Source organism: Symphalangus syndactylus, chromosome 3, assembly GCF_028878055.3.
Source record: "Symphalangus syndactylus isolate Jambi chromosome 3, NHGRI_mSymSyn1-v2.1_pri, whole genome shotgun sequence".
In the NCBI taxonomy this organism is placed as follows: domain Eukaryota; kingdom Metazoa; phylum Chordata; class Mammalia; order Primates; family Hylobatidae; genus Symphalangus; species Symphalangus syndactylus.
The window spans coordinates 72,575,114-72,592,522 of NC_072425.2; the positions used below are offsets into that span (position 1 = coordinate 72,575,114).

Consider the following 17,409-nt stretch of genomic DNA (forward strand, 5'->3'; position numbering starts at 1 on the left):
CAGCATTAAGGAAGTGAAGTTGTCATTAAACTAGACCCTGACACTGCAGTTTTTCTCCTTTCTGCTTCTCTCCTTTGGTGTTCATCCCCAGAAACTTCTTCACAGCATTATATATGTTCAGCCAGCCAGGTTTATTTCAAAAGTTGTTTATTATAGTGTATGAAAGTTTTTCTGCTGGGTGCAGTGGCTCATGACTGTAATCCCAGCAGTTTGGGAGGCCAAGGCAGGCAGATCACTTGAGGTCAGGAGTTCGAGACTAGCCTGGCCAACATCATGAAACCCCATCTCTACTAAAAATAAAAAAATTAGCTGGGCATGGTGGTGTGTGCCTGTAATCCCAGCTACTGGGGAGGCTGAGGCAAGAGAATCCCTGGAACATGGGAGGCGGAGGTTGGAGCGAGCCAAGATCGCGCCACTGCACTCCAGCCTGGGCGATAGAGTGAGACTTCGTCTCGAAAAACAACAACAAAAGTTTTTCTGGCTAAGAGATAAATTATAGGACTATAGTCTAGATACGTACCATTTACTTATTAAGCTTTTTAAAAGGCTATTGTGGCTCAGCAGTCAATGGTATATGAGGTAATTGGGGTTGACAAATAACCATAGACAGATATTAAACAGATAGCACTGATATTATACCTTGTACCTCATCACCTTTCTGCAGGTCATTTCCTCCTCTGGAACAGACCCTTTGAGTCCCTTCCCTTCCATCTTCTTCAACAGACACTTTATCCTCCTGACCAGGATAGTAAATTTGTAGCCAGAGTCTACAGTAAACATCACTAATTTATCACATCTTTTGCTGGCTAAGCCCTGTGTATGCCTTAGAATCATTCTCAGCACAACACTTCAGGAAGCCCTCAGTTAAAGTTAGCAGATGACACTTAGTTGTTATTTCTGTCCTATTTCTTGTTCCAACCAGAGTAAGCCATTAACTTATTCAGGCTGTATTGTGAAGCCTAAAAAGGAATAAAGGTAGAAAGCAATTAAAGCATTTCCTAATATCCAAGATGTTTTTCTGCCCTTGTCTCACCTTTTGAAGCCTTTTATGTTATACCTACCCTTGTTTCTCTCTTCCTGTGCTTTTTCCTGCTGCTTCTTATAAACACATTTATATTGAGCATTATAGGATATATTTGATTCTGTATTGAGTGAAAAGGGCATTTTTTCCCCCAGATATTCTCAACCATTTAGTCACTGTTGAGTTGTTTTCTTCCCATTTTTGGCATAATAATGTACTTTTTTCCCCCTATTCTTATATTTAGATTTTTTTTTTTTTTTTTTTTTGGAGAAAATTGGATGCCACCAAACCTGTAAGGTGTTGGTTTTAAATGCCTTTTTTCTGGAACTAAGCAATGGCCTAATTTTGCTAAAAAGAGACAGGAATTTGAAAAAGGACAAGATAGAAGGAAATACTGATAGAACAAACAAGTATTACTTTATTTTTGTCCCTGAGTTAAAGTGTGACAATGATATGGCCATCACTCACCATATGTTGTATGATGGGCCTTCACTACACCAACATTTGATATTCACAACCAGGTCCTTCAGTGTAGGTATTGGCCTTGTTTACTTATGAAGAAAATGAGAGTCAAAGAGATAGTTTGCCCAAGGACATACAGCTGGTAAACGGTAAGTGGTAGAGGTAGGATTTTACCCCAGCTTCCTAACTTTAAACCTTGTACTCTTTCTCTTCCAAACATTTAGAAGTTTACCTTTAGTAGATTTTACCTTTTTTCCACAATAAACTTTATATTATAGCCTTTTTAGTTTGGGCAGTAATTACATACATACATACATGCATGCATACATACATACATACACTTTAATGTTCTATAGGTTATTTGGGCCACTGGCACTGTGACCAAAGTGATAGTCTTCTGAGCGTGTTCTCAATCTGTGAGGCAGTGTAGCCCAGTAACATAGTGTAGTGACAGCCTGGAGTCAAATCCTGGCTCCACCACTGCCTCATCTTGTGCAAATTTCCTTTCTCACAACAACTTACACAGTTGTTCTGAGAATTAAACCAAGTAATACACATAGAGCATTTGGCACAATGCCTCACAAATAGCTTCATAAATGCTATTATTATGTATTCACTTTATGCTAAATTCCTAGCTTCTCCATGAGGTTCTAAGAAGTTTTGCTGAGTTACATAGAAATTACAGGCTACACTAAAGATATTTCATACCTTCAGGTTATTTGTAAAGAAATGGCAAATATTACCTTTATCATTTTTGACATTTCTGTTAAATGAGATAATAATCACTGCTATTTGAAACCTGTCATATGGGATTTGAGTCTGTCTGCTGGTCAGGAATATTTGCCTCACCCCAGGATTTAAAGCACTTCTAGAAAGAAACCAAAGGCCAGGCGCGGTGGCTTACTCCTATAATCCCAGCACTTTGGGAGGCCGAGGTGGGTGAATCACCTGAGGTTGGGAGTTCGAGACCAATCTGATCAACATGGAGAAACCCCGTCTCTACTAAAAATACAAAATTAACTGGGTGTGGTGGCGCCTGCCTGTAATCCCAGCTGCTCCAGAGGCTGAGGCAGGAGAATCACTTGAACCCGGGAGGCGGAGGTTGTGGTGAGCTGAGATCGTGCCATTGCACTCCAGCCTGGGCAACAAGAGTGAAACTCTGTCTCAAAAAAAAAAGAAGCCAAAAATCTGTTTGGAATCATACCTAAAATAATAGTAGTCATTAACCACCAATAAAATTTACCCATGTCTGTGTTTTAACTTTTTATTGTATGAGTCTACATTCAGTTATTAAAATATTTGCTATTTCCTTTTCTTTTTCAGAGCATGAATAATCTTTCATTTAGTGAGCTATGTTGCCTCTTCTGCTGTCCACCTTGTCCAGGGAAAATTGCTTCAAAATTAGCGTTTTTGCCACCTGATCCAACTTACACACTGATGTGTGATGAAAGCGGAAGCCGTTGGACTTTACATCTGTCTGAACGAGCAGACTGGCAGTATTCTTCTAGAGAAAAAGATGCTATTGAGTGTTTCATGACTAGAACCAGTAAAGGCAACAGAATTGCCTGTATGTTTGTACGTTGCTCACCCAATGCAAAATACACTTTACTCTTCTCACATGGAAATGCTGTTGATCTTGGTCAAATGAGCAGCTTTTACATAGGACTAGGATCACGGATTAATTGTAATATATTCTCATATGATTATTCTGGATATGGTGCCAGTTCCGGGAAACCCACAGAGAAGAACCTCTATGCAGACATTGAAGCTGCTTGGCTTGCTCTTAGGACAAGGTAAATTGTGGTTGGAAATTATTTTTCATACTTGTGGTGGTTAGCTAAAAATATCTTGTGTAAGAATAAAATAAAAGCTGTTTTTATTATATATAACTGCTATATAGAGGTTATATTTACTGTTACATACCTGTGAATAATTAATATTTTAGACAGCAATTTTAAATTTCACATAATAGCAAAACAAAGTTTTTAAAGACAGTTTCAGGTTTGTTTGTCTACATTAATACATGTATCTATGTATGATTTTTTTTTTTTAACTTAAATCCTTAGCTGGAAGTCCATGGTGCATACCTATAGTCCTAGTTACTTAGGAGACAAAGTCAGGGGAATCACTTCAGGCCAGGAGTTTGAGGCTGCAGTGAGCTATGATCGTGCCACTGCACTCCAGCCTGAGTGACAGCATCAGACCTCGTCTCTTAAAAAAGTTAAAAAAAAAAAAAAAAAAATCCAGTGACAAATGTTTAGTTTGTAAGCTTTCTTATTGGAGTGTGATATAAAAAGTGTTTATTCAAAGCTGCAACCTTTCAAGGAAATGAGAGAAAATAATGACATAGCTAATTATTCACTTGATCTTTCATTAACAGTATGAGGCTGGATTGCTTTCTATTGAAATCTTAAGCCAAGATTTGCATTATTTTATGTGATTACTTCTTGGGAAGTACAACTTAAAGATACCTTATTGGAATTATTTTTCAAGTATTCATTCTGTAAAACTGAGATTTTACTTTATATTCTGTATTCCTAAAATTGGGAGAGATGATCACAAGTTTAAAAAAATTTTTTAGGCTGGGTGCAGTGGCTCACGCCTGTAGTCCTAGCACTTTGGGAGGCTGAGGCAGGGGAATCACAAGGTCAGGAGTTCGAGACCAGCCTGGCCAACATGGTGAAACCCCATCTCTACTAAAAATACAAAAAAAAATGTCTGGGTGCAGTGGCTCATGCCTGTAATCCCAGCACTTTGGGAGGCTAAGGCAGGTAGATCACGAGGTCAGGTGTTCGAGACCAGCCTGGCCAAGATGGTGAAACCCTGTCTCTACTAAAAATACAAAAATTAGCCGGGCACAGTGGCGGGTGCCTGTAATCCCAGCTATTCGGGAAGCTGAGGCAGGAGAATTGCTTGAACCTGGGAGGCAGAGGTTGCAGTGAGCCAAGATCACGCCACTACACTGAAGCCCAGGTGACAGAGTAAGACTCTGTTTAAAAAAAAAAAAAAAAAAGTTTTAATGTTATGATAAACTGTTTAATAAAATTTTCTTACTATGTCAGTTATTCTTTGATTATAGCAGCATACATTTTGGGGAACTAGAAATTGCATTAATCTTTTCTAGTCACCAAGATACCTAAACATTTTTCTTAGAAAAAAAAATCACAATTTGGTAGACTTCAGTGTATTATTAGTCAGGTTAGTGTACAACAAACAGATACCTTAATATAGGCTATTCTTTATATTATATGAAAATAAAATATCTGACTTCCAGGATGTTTTAGACTGAAGCTATAGGATATAAAGAAAACTTACTGTTTCTAATTTAATGTTTAAATATTAAAGATTTCATTTAGTCAGGAAAAATTACCTCAATTTTAATAATAAAGTAGTTAATATTATTAAAGATATTAAAAATATCTTGAAAGCTATTTTTCCCTCCAAAAAAATGTAATAAAGTTACGCTCTGATAGCGAAGTTCTACATAAAAGGGATTCTTAAAATCAATTGAAATTATATAAAAACATAAATATGGGGAATAAGGAAAAAAAGATGGCAAATAGTAGGTAAAGAATTGATGGGGGATGGTAAAATAATTGTTTAATTGATAAATTAAAAACTGCTTTAAATAAAAATCTTTTTTACGTATATTGATATCAGTTCCATCAAGCCTTAAAACAGAAACTGAGTGCTCACTTTTTAGAGTCAGCCAGTTGAATAACGTATAACAACTATAAGAAAGTATTATAATTAAAAAAAAGCTTTATTGAGTGATAAAGTTCACACTTTTAAAGTTTAACTTCAGTGGAATAATGAAGTTTTAAAGGGTGCTAAGTTAAAACTGATAGCCAGCCTTCATTATTAGTGCTTCCCAGTGACACAAAAGGGTCACTTTACTCAAACAAAACATGTTAGTATTCAGTTCAGTGTTCTGTGTCTATGTGAAAAAATCCCATTTTTTAAGTGGTCAACTTTACTGTTTTTTTCTTTTCTTTTTTTTTTTTTTAATCTTGGCATTTATCAATTTGAAGAAAATTTTCAAAAATGATTTTCAGCCTTGATTAATTTTTTTAACATATTTGATAGCCAGTGTTAATGAGGAATGGGCAGATTTCATCAATAATCCCACATACTATTTTAGCACTTATATTTTAGAATTTTAGACCTCTGTTTTCTTTCATGTTGAAACCAAAATATAGTTGGAGGAGTTTCATAAGTGTCGGTACTTTAGGAAATATTACTTCTCTGAGCCTGTGTTTCCTCATCTGTTTAATGAAGAGCTTGAATTAAATGATCCCCAAGATCTTTTCCAGTTCTGGAATTCTGTCATCTAATGAAATGTGTGTAATTAGAATATATGCCTTTTATTTTATTTGCCTGATTAAAAGTTAGGACTTAAGTAACCAGGAGAGAGAAAATAAATAATGAACTTAAATAATTATTATTTGAATGGTATCCTTTTTGGGAAAATTGGATATCCATAATAACTCCAATTTCTGACCTTCTGATGGACCAAAAGAAACTCGGGGCCTGGCATTCGCTATGCACCTTTCCCACAAAGTCCTTGAGTTCCTCATCTGTGTGCTTCAGAGGTAAAAAACACTGAACTGGGAGTCAGCATGCCTGGGTTCTAATTATAGAGCTGTCACCTACTGGTGACTTTGAAGATCTGCTCGTTAGGCAGCTGGACTCTAGATTAGATGGTCTGTAAACTCCTTTCTAGCTCATACTGTTAGGCAGTTGTTACTCTTGTGAGTCCCGTCGTGCTTAATTGTCAGCTACCTCTGCGACTCTTTCCTTGAGCATTGTCGTTGCTAGCTGTAGCCCAAATTTCATGATTGCCACCAACAATGCTGATATTCAGCTGACAGCAACAATGCAACCTCAAGAACTGTGGTTATGCTGCAAATGTTCATTCTCCTAATTTCTTCATTCATGTGAAATATGTGCAACTAGGTCTGTTGTAAAGAAAAAAGCTTTTCTGAGTTTGCTAATATTTAGAGTCAATTTGAAATAGACAGAGCCCCACTTTCTGTGTCCTATCCAAATGCTTGTGTAGTACTGACATGAAGAAACTATGTGGGGAGAGCTGTGTTACTACCTGTATAGTTGAAATAGTATTATGCCCCTGGAAGAGAACACATGGACAGTTTCCCTTGCTCTTTCCTGGTGAATATCCAGATTCTTAGAAAGATATTTTACCCTTGCAAAAGATTTCCAAAAGAAGCTGTTATGTTCTTAGCTGCCAGAGTGACTGCTATGTGCCTTCTAAGTGGAAAGGTGTATTTAATGTCACTATAACCTTTATCCCCACATTCATTAGCTCAGGTAGCACTGCACTTGCACTGGCAGTAGTTTACATTTGGGATGATTATACTGTAGACAAGTAGCAAGCAGTTCATTGAACGTACTAGGTACCCAATAAATACTGAGTCAATGAGTTTTCATCTATTTAAACCTGCGGCCATTTTAAAGGGATTAAAATAGTACCTTGTGATTTTAGCGTAAAGTCTATTCATAAATAACTGGACGATGTGGTGTTTGGAATTCTTTTTTATCTTTTCAACCATTAGTCTATTTCTACAACTAAGCAAAGATAAATTTTAAGAAAAATCATAAAATCATAATTTGCCCTTTACCAAAACCATACATATAGTTTATTCATTTCATACCATAACTATATGTAACAGTTCATCAATATGACCAATTTTGGAAATTAAAATGAGCCACTCTTGATGTGTGGAGAAATAAATAACTTCTGTTACATTGAACGGAAAATAAATATGACCTATTCATTCAACATCAGTTCATTAAAATATTAGTGATATGCCCCAAGCTTAGTCAACAGTATGCTAGGTTGAAATATTATAGTGTAATAAATTATTTAATAAATGTATTTCTTAAGATTGAAATCTTAAAATACCTCAGCAATTATTCTTCCAAAAGATGAAGTAGAAACACATGAAATAAACTGATGATACAGACTTTATTGTAACATTAAAACTAACAGTAATAGCTAAGAAACATAAGTTTAAAAAATGGATTAGTTGACATTGTCTTATTCTAAGATCAAATCCTTTGGAATGATGGAACATTTCATACCACTCCAACTTTTTTGGTTTTTGTTTTTAACGCCTGAACTTTGTAGATATGGCATTCGCCCTGAAAATGTGATTATATATGGCCAAAGTATAGGGACAGTACCATCTGTGGATCTTGCTGCTCGATATGAGAGTGCTGCTGTTATTCTTCATTCTCCTCTGACCTCAGGAATGCGAGTTGCCTTTCCTGATACCAAGAAGACCTACTGTTTTGATGCATTCCCAAAGTAAGTAGCAATATTCAAAATAGTTAAATTCCAAGAAACTTGGGAATTTTTTCATCATTTAAAGTATTCATGACACAGTTCACTCAACCATAAACTTCATTTTATATATATTAGCACATAGAAATTATGAAAAATTAATTTGTAAAGAGGGTATTAGCAGGTGACCAGTCAGAAGGCTGAAATGTTTGAGGAGTAGTAATCTAGATGAAAATTGCTGAGGGCCTTACACCTCAGGTGGTGGCACTAGTGTTGGAGACAAGGGAATGAATTTGAAAGATAAATTTGACAGAACTGAGTATCAGACTGGATGTAGGATGCTAAAGAGAAAAACTTGAACATGACTACCGTGTTTCTGCCCTGAGGTGCTAATGGATAGTGCCATCCAGTGAGACACTTGATGTTAGAGAAGAACAGGTAGAGGTTAAAATGAGTAAATATCTGATTAATGATATCTAATTTACAAAAGAAGTGAATTGAAAAAAAAGTTGAATCTTAACTAGATTAGTAAGTATTGCTGCCACAAAACCTGCAAACATACTTAGATGTATTTGAAAGGAAAGTAGCTACTTTTCTTTCGTGCTTCTCAAGACAGGAGGTAGTTCCCACCTACTCTTCATAGTTGGAAAAAATTAATGGCCTATTTTCCTCAAGGAGAAGACAAGAAATAAGTTGGCAAATTTTAGTTTTCTTTCCTTTCTCCAACTGGCAGCAATACAAAGGATTTTTTTTGTGAATGGCTGATGGGCCAAAGGCAAAGTCATCACATGGTTCAAGAATTATTTTAAAAACACATTATTTTCATCATTAGCCAGTAATGGGTCACTTTAGTAGGGAAAGTATGTAAACACATGATCTTATCACAAGGGCAAGCTGTGGGCATGTTTGGGTTTTTATTTTGTTTTGGGTTTGTTTTTGTTTCAGGTAATGTGGGTATAGGCATTATACTGCCTCTGTCTAGCTGAATGGTAAAAATGATAGGGATGTATCTGAGTATCCCCATATCAGTGTTGTTGTCAACTTATGTCTCCATCTAGCTCCCTCTTTCATTTCTGGTGCACCAACAGAGAGCAACACTAAAAATAAACTGGCCAGGCGCAGTGGTTCATGCCTGTAGTCCCAGCACTTTTGGAGGCCGTGGCGGGTGGATCACTTGAGGCCAAGAGTTCGAGACCAGCCTGGCCAACATGGTGAAACCCCGTCTCCACCAAAATTACAAAAATTAGCCAGGCATGGTGATGCGTGCCTGTAATCCTAGCTACTCAAAAGGCTGAGGCATGAGAATCCCTTGAACCTGGGAGACAGAGATGGCAGTGAGCCAAGATGGTGCCACTGTACTCCAGCCTGGGCGACAGAGCAAGACCCTGTCTCAAAAAATAAAAATAAACTGTTTGAAAAAGATAATATACTTCTTTTTATTTTTTATTCAAGTTTTAATTCCTCTACCGCTGAACATCTTTCTGACAGCAGATAGTAAACCCAAGTATTTATTCTTACCAAATGCAGCCTTAGATTATTTCATTGATGGTTTTTTCATTGTCAAAATTCCATTTTCATTTTATGTTTATTATAATATCTTTCTCTAAAGATTCTTAAAAAGAATTGTCTGTGTAGTTTCTGTGTCCTCCAAGTTGCCTTTTAAAAAAGTGTTTGTTTTGATTCCTACGTTATTTGAAGTGTTCTCTTCTCATGTCTGATAATTCTTGGTTGCCTGCTTATATGTAAGTAAAGGAGCTGATCAACTCTTTACTCTTACATATAAGCAGACAATCGAGATTTAGCAGATCACCTAAAGGGCTGATCTGATATAATCTCCAAAGAAGGCTCTTTCTTTCTTTTTTTCTTTTTTCTGAGACAGAGTCTCGCTCTGGAGTACAATGGTGCGATCTTGGCTCACTGCAACCGCTGCCTCCAGGGTTCAAGTGATTCTCCTGCCTCAGCCTCGCGAGTAGCTGGGATTACAGGCATGCGCCATCATGCCCGGCTAATTTTTTTTTTTTTGTATTTTTAGTAGAGACGGGGTTTCACCATGTTGATCAGGCTGGTCTCGAACTCCTGACCTCAGGTGATCCACCCACTACGGCCTCCCAAAGTGCCAAGATTACAGGCGTGAGCCACTGCGCCCGGCCCAAAGAAGACTCTTTCTAAAAGTCCCTCCTGGAGGACAGTGGCCTGACTACCAACATTCTGGGAGCCACATAGGGAAAATGGGTTCATAGTAGCCAGTATGTAAATGTATATGTTTCCGTTGTCTCTATGACACCTCTGTTCTAAACTCTGGCAGTCTTCTAGTTCACAGACATTCCAGTCTTGGGGGCAGGCAATTTCCGGGTATATGAACAGGCAAACGGAACTGGGAAGGGGAGGCTAACTTTCTTACACAGACTTTGCAAAAGTCCTGTATATTTCAGTCACCCCCTTCATCACCATGGTAATTCCTTAGCTTTCTGGGGTATTCTGTGGTATAAATTGGTTTCGTTCATCACTTTACCGTCTATCTGCCTAAAATTGTATTTTCTTCTATCCTTTTAATAAATTATTTCACACATTAATCTTCTTTCCAGCTCCAACATTTGATTATATTTTAGTACATTCTCCTTGTTTTTGTATCTTTATCTTCAATAAGAACATAAACATAAAACATTTTGCTGTCATTTTAGTAGGAGACTAGGAGAAAGAATATAGTGAGTGCAGAAAGTGAAATTAGCGCATACTTGAAATGGTTCTTAAGTTTTCTCTTCTTCTGGACACCTAAGTTTCTCTGTGCCAAAAGTCAACATTGTAGAAAGGTACAGTAGAGTGACAAGAGCATTGAGTGATTCCAGCAAAACCATCAAAACAAGTGCATGAAAATAACTTCCTCAGATAATCTTAAGGTAGAGAGTATGTAAAAGGCAATTTTTGAATCTTACTGGAAATTCAAGAGACATTCTTACCTTCTGAACTGATTCATACAGTTCTCATATTTGAGGTATCTGTCTGATATAGCACAAGAATATGTTCCTTTACATAGTTAATTTATTGCATTTTTCCCCCTTCCTTTTTCCCTGCAGCATTGACAAAATCTCTAAGATAACCTCTCCAGTTTTAATAATTCATGGGACTGAAGATGAAGTCATTGACTTTTCACATGGCCTTGCATTGTTTGAACGTTGCCAAAGACCTGTGGAGCCTCTCTGGGTTGAAGGAGCAGGTCACAATGATGTGGAACTTTATGGACAGTATCTTGAAAGGTTGAAACAGTTTGTGTCACAGGAACTGGTAAATTTGTAAAATATTCTGTAAATTTGCTACTGGGTTTTCCTTTCTTGCTGAACTGCACTCTTTGGTAAATAACATAAAACCTGAAGGTTTTGTTTGCAAATCATGTCAGTTGCCTTCATAAATGTACAGGTAATGATTTGTTAACAGACTTAATGAAGGTTTTAATTACCAGAACTAAAAACTGGAAATAACAGTACCCCGCAGTCAGGCTGTGTAATTTATATTTTTTCTGTGAATTTTTTTTTTAACATCAAGATGAGTACTGTATGAGATTTTAATTCTATAAAATCAAATGCTGTAAAAGTATTGCCAAATGCTTTTGCATACTAGAAACAAATTTATAAATATTTTTAAAACATCTCAATATACTAAATCTTATCCTGGAATACAACTGTAATATTATTTTGAAAAAAGCTATGTATCTAAATCAATTTAAGTACTCATAATAGAATGAACTGTAAAAGAGATTTAAAACCATGTAAGTTCACTAGAATTAACCTAAACCCTGTTGTACAGGGATAGAAGTTTAAAGCTATTTTATTGTAAAATACATTGAATTTTCTGTATACTCTGATTACATACATTTATCCTTTAAAAAAGATGTAAATCTTAATTTTTATGCCATCTGTTAATTTACCAATGAGTTACCTTGTGAATGAGAAGTCATGATAGCACTGAATTTTAACTAGTTTTGACTTCTAAGTTTGGTACTGTGAGGCAACTACTTAAAATTTTCATGCTGGTTATTTAAAAGGCATTAGAGATTTCAAGAATGATTTTGTATGCGATGTTTTAAATTTTGACTGATCTCATAGTCTTCACAGAATTGCAGTAGTCTTCATTGTATGAAATCCTGGAAGTCTATGAGTTGATCTTAAAGACCACAAACAGACTGGCTATCAGATCCCTTTTTACTTTGGCTTTTTTTTTTTTCATTTTTTGAGATGGAGTCTTGCTCTGTCACTGAGGCTGGAGTGCAGTGGCACGATCTCGGCTCACTGCAGCCTCTGCCTCCCGGGATCAAGTGATTCTCCTGCCTCAGCCTCCTGAGTAGCTGGTATTACAGATGCCTGCCATCACACCTGGCTAATTTTTGTATTTTTAGTAGAGACAGGGTTTTGCCATGTTGATCAGGCTGGTCTTGAACTCCTGACCTCATGATCTGCCCTCCTCGGCCTCCCAAAGTGTTGGAATTACAGGCATGAGCCACCACGCCTGGCCCACTTTGGCTATTTTTTAAAATAAGACCTATTGTTTTGGATTACTATCTGAGAATTTCATGGATTCCCTCCTGGATACAAGAGATAAGAATACGTTTAATTCATAACTTTTATATTAACCAATATAGTAAAAAACTAAAGCTCACACATATAAAAACTAAGTTGCCTTTCCTTGAATGAACCCTGCCTGAATAAAACAATGAAAGAAAAATAAAAATAAAATTAATGGTATGTAGTCTAATTTGTAAATGAATGAATATGGAAATAATACACACTGTGGATATATTTTAAGGCCTTATGTAGTTTTAATTGTTCTGCTTGTTCCGTGGTTATGTTTAAGACTATAGTATATGACTCTCTTCAAAGTATATCAAGTATTGTGAATGCTTTGGTTCAGATGTGTCAAATTAACAGTAAAACAACAAATATACCACTGACCTGTGCTTATTTGCCTTTTTCCATGCTCCCCACCCCCACACTAGAAAGAGTGAAAAAAAATTACCCTTCGTTTTTATAGGACATAGTTTGAAAATTTTTTAAATTATATCATCACTTTTTTTGGAGAGGTCTTTCTTTCCCAAAATTGTCTTGTAACCTATACAGTTTCTTCTTTGTACAGCATACAACCCAGGGCTTAGCTAAATGTTTTCTTTGATTACCTGGGGAAATCTAAATATTGATCCTATTCATTCAGTGTTCCTTCATTCAACAGACAGTTACTGAATGTATAAATCATGCAAAAACCTGTGCTAGGTAAAGACAGACTGTGTCCTCATAGATTTCATGGTATAGCTAAGGAGACAGGCACCTCATTGCACAAATACTACTATTTTGATAAGGGCTAAAGGAGATTTGTAAGGTATTGTAACAGGTAAAAGGTACTTTTGGGATGGGAACATGGGGAGCAGAGCAAGGAAGAATCCCCCAGAGAAGTGGTATTTCAGCTAAGTTTTGAAGGATAACTAAGAATTGGGTAGACCTGGGTGACCCAGGGGAAGCATTCCTAGCTGAGGGGAATGAATAATATATGGAAGCCTAGAGGAAGGAAGGTGCAGTTAAATATGAAGACTGGGCCAGGTGCGGTGGCTCGTGTCTGTAATCCCAGCACTTTGGGAGGCTGAGGCAGGTGGATCACGAGGTCAGGAGATCGAGACCATCCTGGCTAACATGATGAAACCCTGTCTCTACTAAAAACACAAAAAGTTAGCTGGGCGTGGTGGCACACGCCTGTAGTCCCAGCTACTTGGGAGGCTGAGGCAGGAGAATCACTTGAACCCGGGAGGTGGAGGGAGGTTGCAGTGAGCCGAGATTGCACCACTGCACTCCAGCCTGGGTGACAGAGCGAGACTCTGTCTCAAAAAAAAAAAAAGAAAAGAAAGTTTGGCCTACGCATGAGGCTGCTAATTAGGAACACAATTACAGATGGCATGATGAACCCTAGTCTTTATCCTAAAAACAAATAGGCCATTAATAGAAAAAGGAAACAGCACCTGTCAAGATGAAAAAATCTGGAGATTTTCGCTTGCTGGAAATAACATATAAGTCAGTTGTGTAGACTGACTAATTTTAGAGTGGTGAAAAATACATCATGGGAAAATGATACACAAAGTGCTGTTCAAACCACATTTACATTACTAATGTTATTCCAGGATGCAGTGAAAGGATATTTACAAATTAGAGCAAATCCTGAGATATTTGCCAAGTTGGAAAAGGTACCATAAACTGAAACTCTCAAACCAGCTGAAAGATGTGACTAAGGAGTACTAGCTACCTTCAAATATTTGAGAGGCATGTACAATGTATTCTGTCTGGCTCTCAGAGCAGGACTGGGTGAAAATTACACAATACCAGATTAGAGCTCAGTATGAGAAATAACTTTATGGCTATTTGTCCATGAAGGAAAGGGATTGCTTCCTAAGCATTAATGAGTATCTTATCACTAGAGACAGAGCAGAAGCTGAATGACATCTGTCATAGGTGTCACAGAAGAAATTCCAGATTTAAATGAAAAGTTGAACTAGATGTACTGTGTGTAAGGTCGTTTGAGACTTTGTATTCCATTTTGATTTCCCCTACTTACTCCTGAGAGCTTACCTATGGTTTTTAGAAGACAGTATGATGTAGAATAATTAAATTGGCAATTACATCTGGGCCTCTTGTCAGCTAACAGTGATTAGATCTGCAACATTGGGCAAGTTACTTCTGGACCTCAGTTTTCTCACTAGAAATAAATGGAACTAATTGAATAATAATATCCCTTACATTTCTAATGTAATGTGAAAATTTCAGCCCTACTCACACATAATGGCTCATATCAGTTTTTAGCCTTAATAGAATGGTCCCAGTTTGTTTTGATATTTGGCTTTTGTGCATACTAACATAGTGCAATTTCGATAGTAATACAAATCCTTGGTCTCCTGCCATATCCTCCAAGTACAAAAAAGAATGATAAAGAAGAACTTTCATGAACTAGTTTGTCATCTTCATATTTTTCCAGGTTTCTTATACAAATTTACCAGTTCTGTATACTACATGAATATATACCATAGATTTTTTTTTCTTGGTGATGTCTATAAATATATAGGTAGTGTTCACTTTAAGAGAGCTTCATAAGTGAAAATGAATTTTAAGCAGGGCGAGGTGGCTCAAGCCTGTAATCCCAGCTACTTAAGAGTCTGAGGTGGGAGGACCACTTGAGTCCAAGACTAGAAGCCTGCAGTGAACTGATTGTGCCACTGCACTCCAACCTGACCAATGGAATGAGACCCTGTCTCTGCAAAAATAATTATAAAATGAATTTTAGAAATTGTAGACTGACAGCAATTATCATGTAAATAGTGGTATTATTGCATTTAGACATACATGACAAAATCTTAAGAGTGATTTTTCATAAACAGTTATGGAAAGCCACATAAACTCAGATTATGAAAACTGCAGAGATGATATAGCCTAATCCCTTTATTTTACAGGTGCAGAAACATAAAGAAGGGAAGTGATTTTCTCAAGGTCTACAGTTGTCAACGACGGTACTATGTATTCCATTATCTTCTCTTTACCAAACTTAACTGGATTAATATACCAATGATCCTTTCAAATTATATGGCATAAACTTATTTGCTCTCCAATGTTAGTCACAATTGTATTTTTTTAATGGGTAAGTTCCTCCTTGTCAGCTAGTTATTCATTGAATAGTAAATTGGTAGATTGTAGATTGTGCCAATTAATTCTCAAGTTAATGATTAAAGAATTTAATACCAATTCATTTTACTAGGCACAGTTACAGTTATTTAGTTATGTTGAAACCTAGTGAGGATGGTAGCCACGGACACCTGAATAAACAAGTGTTTACTTCAGAAGCTGATTTACTACAAATTGTAACACACAGAATAAGCAATTACATTGAAAAAAGTATCAATATAGTTATTAAGAATTAGTTTTTAGCTTGTTGCTTTGTTTTAAAATAGGCAATTTATTCAAACATGATAACATGATGCATTCTGATAATGTGCACCCCAAATGTCCAGTAACCAAAAAAGTAACGATTTATGCTTACGATACTTGGAATTAGGCTTTGAGTTTGAACTTGCAGAATGGAGAAGACATTTGTCTATCGTATCTCTAAATGGATTATGCCTCTGACTGAGTAGTTGAATGAGTAATGCTAAGGAAGGAAGCAAACACCTCTATGCTGGAAATGACCCACTTGACATTAGAGTTGTGTGTTTTTCTTTTTTTAGGGAAAGTACAAAGGTCTTAACAAATGTCAGTGAGCTGAAAGCTGTTAAACTGGCTTTTTCATATGAAGCCAGATGGACATGAAACTATTTTACTCCCTCTATTTCCTCTTGTAGGCCATGTACTAAATTTGCATAATATGACACTTTTAGAAAAAAGTTTTAATAGTGTGCTTTAAAAAATGACGTTATATTAGAAAAATGGGGAAATGCTGTTTTTAGATAATTTTTATCTCCTAATAAAATGCAAGTTTCAGCCACTGTAGTACTTGATTAATTCAAAATTTGGATTTCTTTTTCCTCTAAAACAACTACTTAAGGCAGTATATTGAATTGAAGTAGATTCAGTCTTCTGGTTTTTGAAGAAGAAAAGAAGTAGAGAGGGTAGCAGGTAGGTTTACGAATATAGGGGCACTATGGTGAATTAATAGGCTATAAATCAAAACTTATAATTAGCATTCTCATGTTATGAATCTTAGATGAAACTTGTGTTTCTATTTGAACACCTAATAACTTTGGTAAAGTCAGAGGCCATCTATATTACTTCACCAAGGTGAGAATTTGCTACTTTTTGAGCTCTTTTAAGTCTAGAAGTCTGGGCTCCAAGCCTTCAAGGCCCATCCCTGGGAAATAGAATAGGCAGAAGGGAGGGAGACAAAAGAAAATAGTTTATATATCCCTAAATATATCTGGTGCTGTCAAAAATGATAATTAAACTTGCTAAAGTATTCAGTGTAATCCTAAATGAAAAAGAGAGTATAAATGATTACACCTCTGTAAAATAAAATGTTAAGTGTCTATGGAATAAAAGCAGAAGGAAATAAATACAATGAAACAAATGATTGTGTTGAGGCAATAGGATTATGGGTGAGTTTTTTTCCTTGACCTACTTAGAAAGGTATCTTTTATGTTGGTGTGTTATTTTTTATGGTAAAAAAAGAAGGGGGGAAACCTGTTTCTTTGCTGTCTCCTGGTTTTCACTGTCAGAAACTGACTTCTGGACTTCTGAAATCATAAGACCCAAGAATAGATAAAGGAGAAGTAATTCTCAAATGTGATTTTAGCCTGGCTATCACAGCAGCAAATAAAAGTAGCTGGAGGAAGGGAGGATTCCTTTATTTGGGTGAGCAATATTGAATTTTGTGTTTTGTTTTGGTAGGGAGTGTAATGAATAGGATAATAATATCTGAAACTTACTCTCACTGAGTACCAGGTCTAAAGTACTTTTTAGGCAATGCCTACATAATATATTAATGTTAAAAACTCAACAATGCATTGTTATAGTTACTACTTTACCATCTGTAGTCATTTCCTTAGCCCATTACAGCTTTGTTTTTCCTCACTTCCTATGTGCTGTTATACTACACATACATTACATTTCTA

At 36.4% G+C, this 17,409-nt stretch overlaps 1 protein-coding gene across 3 annotated transcripts in view; it reads left to right on the top strand.

Moving 5' to 3' along the window:
- ABHD17B (abhydrolase domain containing 17B, depalmitoylase) overlaps window positions 1-16,865 on the top strand; it is a 50,784-nt gene extending 33,919 nt beyond the window's left edge. For all 3 annotated transcript variants that reach the window (XM_055272257.2, XM_055272258.2, XM_055272259.2), the window contains 4 exons: window positions 2,807-3,276; window positions 7,632-7,811; window positions 10,862-11,069; window positions 15,262-16,865. In XM_055272257.2, the coding sequence (XP_055128232.1) occupies window positions 2,807-3,276; window positions 7,632-7,811; window positions 10,862-11,069; window positions 15,262-15,288 (885 nt within the window). In that variant the 3' untranslated portion in view covers window positions 15,289-16,865. The remainder of the gene's footprint in view (window positions 1-2,806; window positions 3,277-7,631; window positions 7,812-10,861; window positions 11,070-15,261) is intronic.
- The last annotated feature ends 544 nt before the right edge of the window (window positions 16,866-17,409 follow it).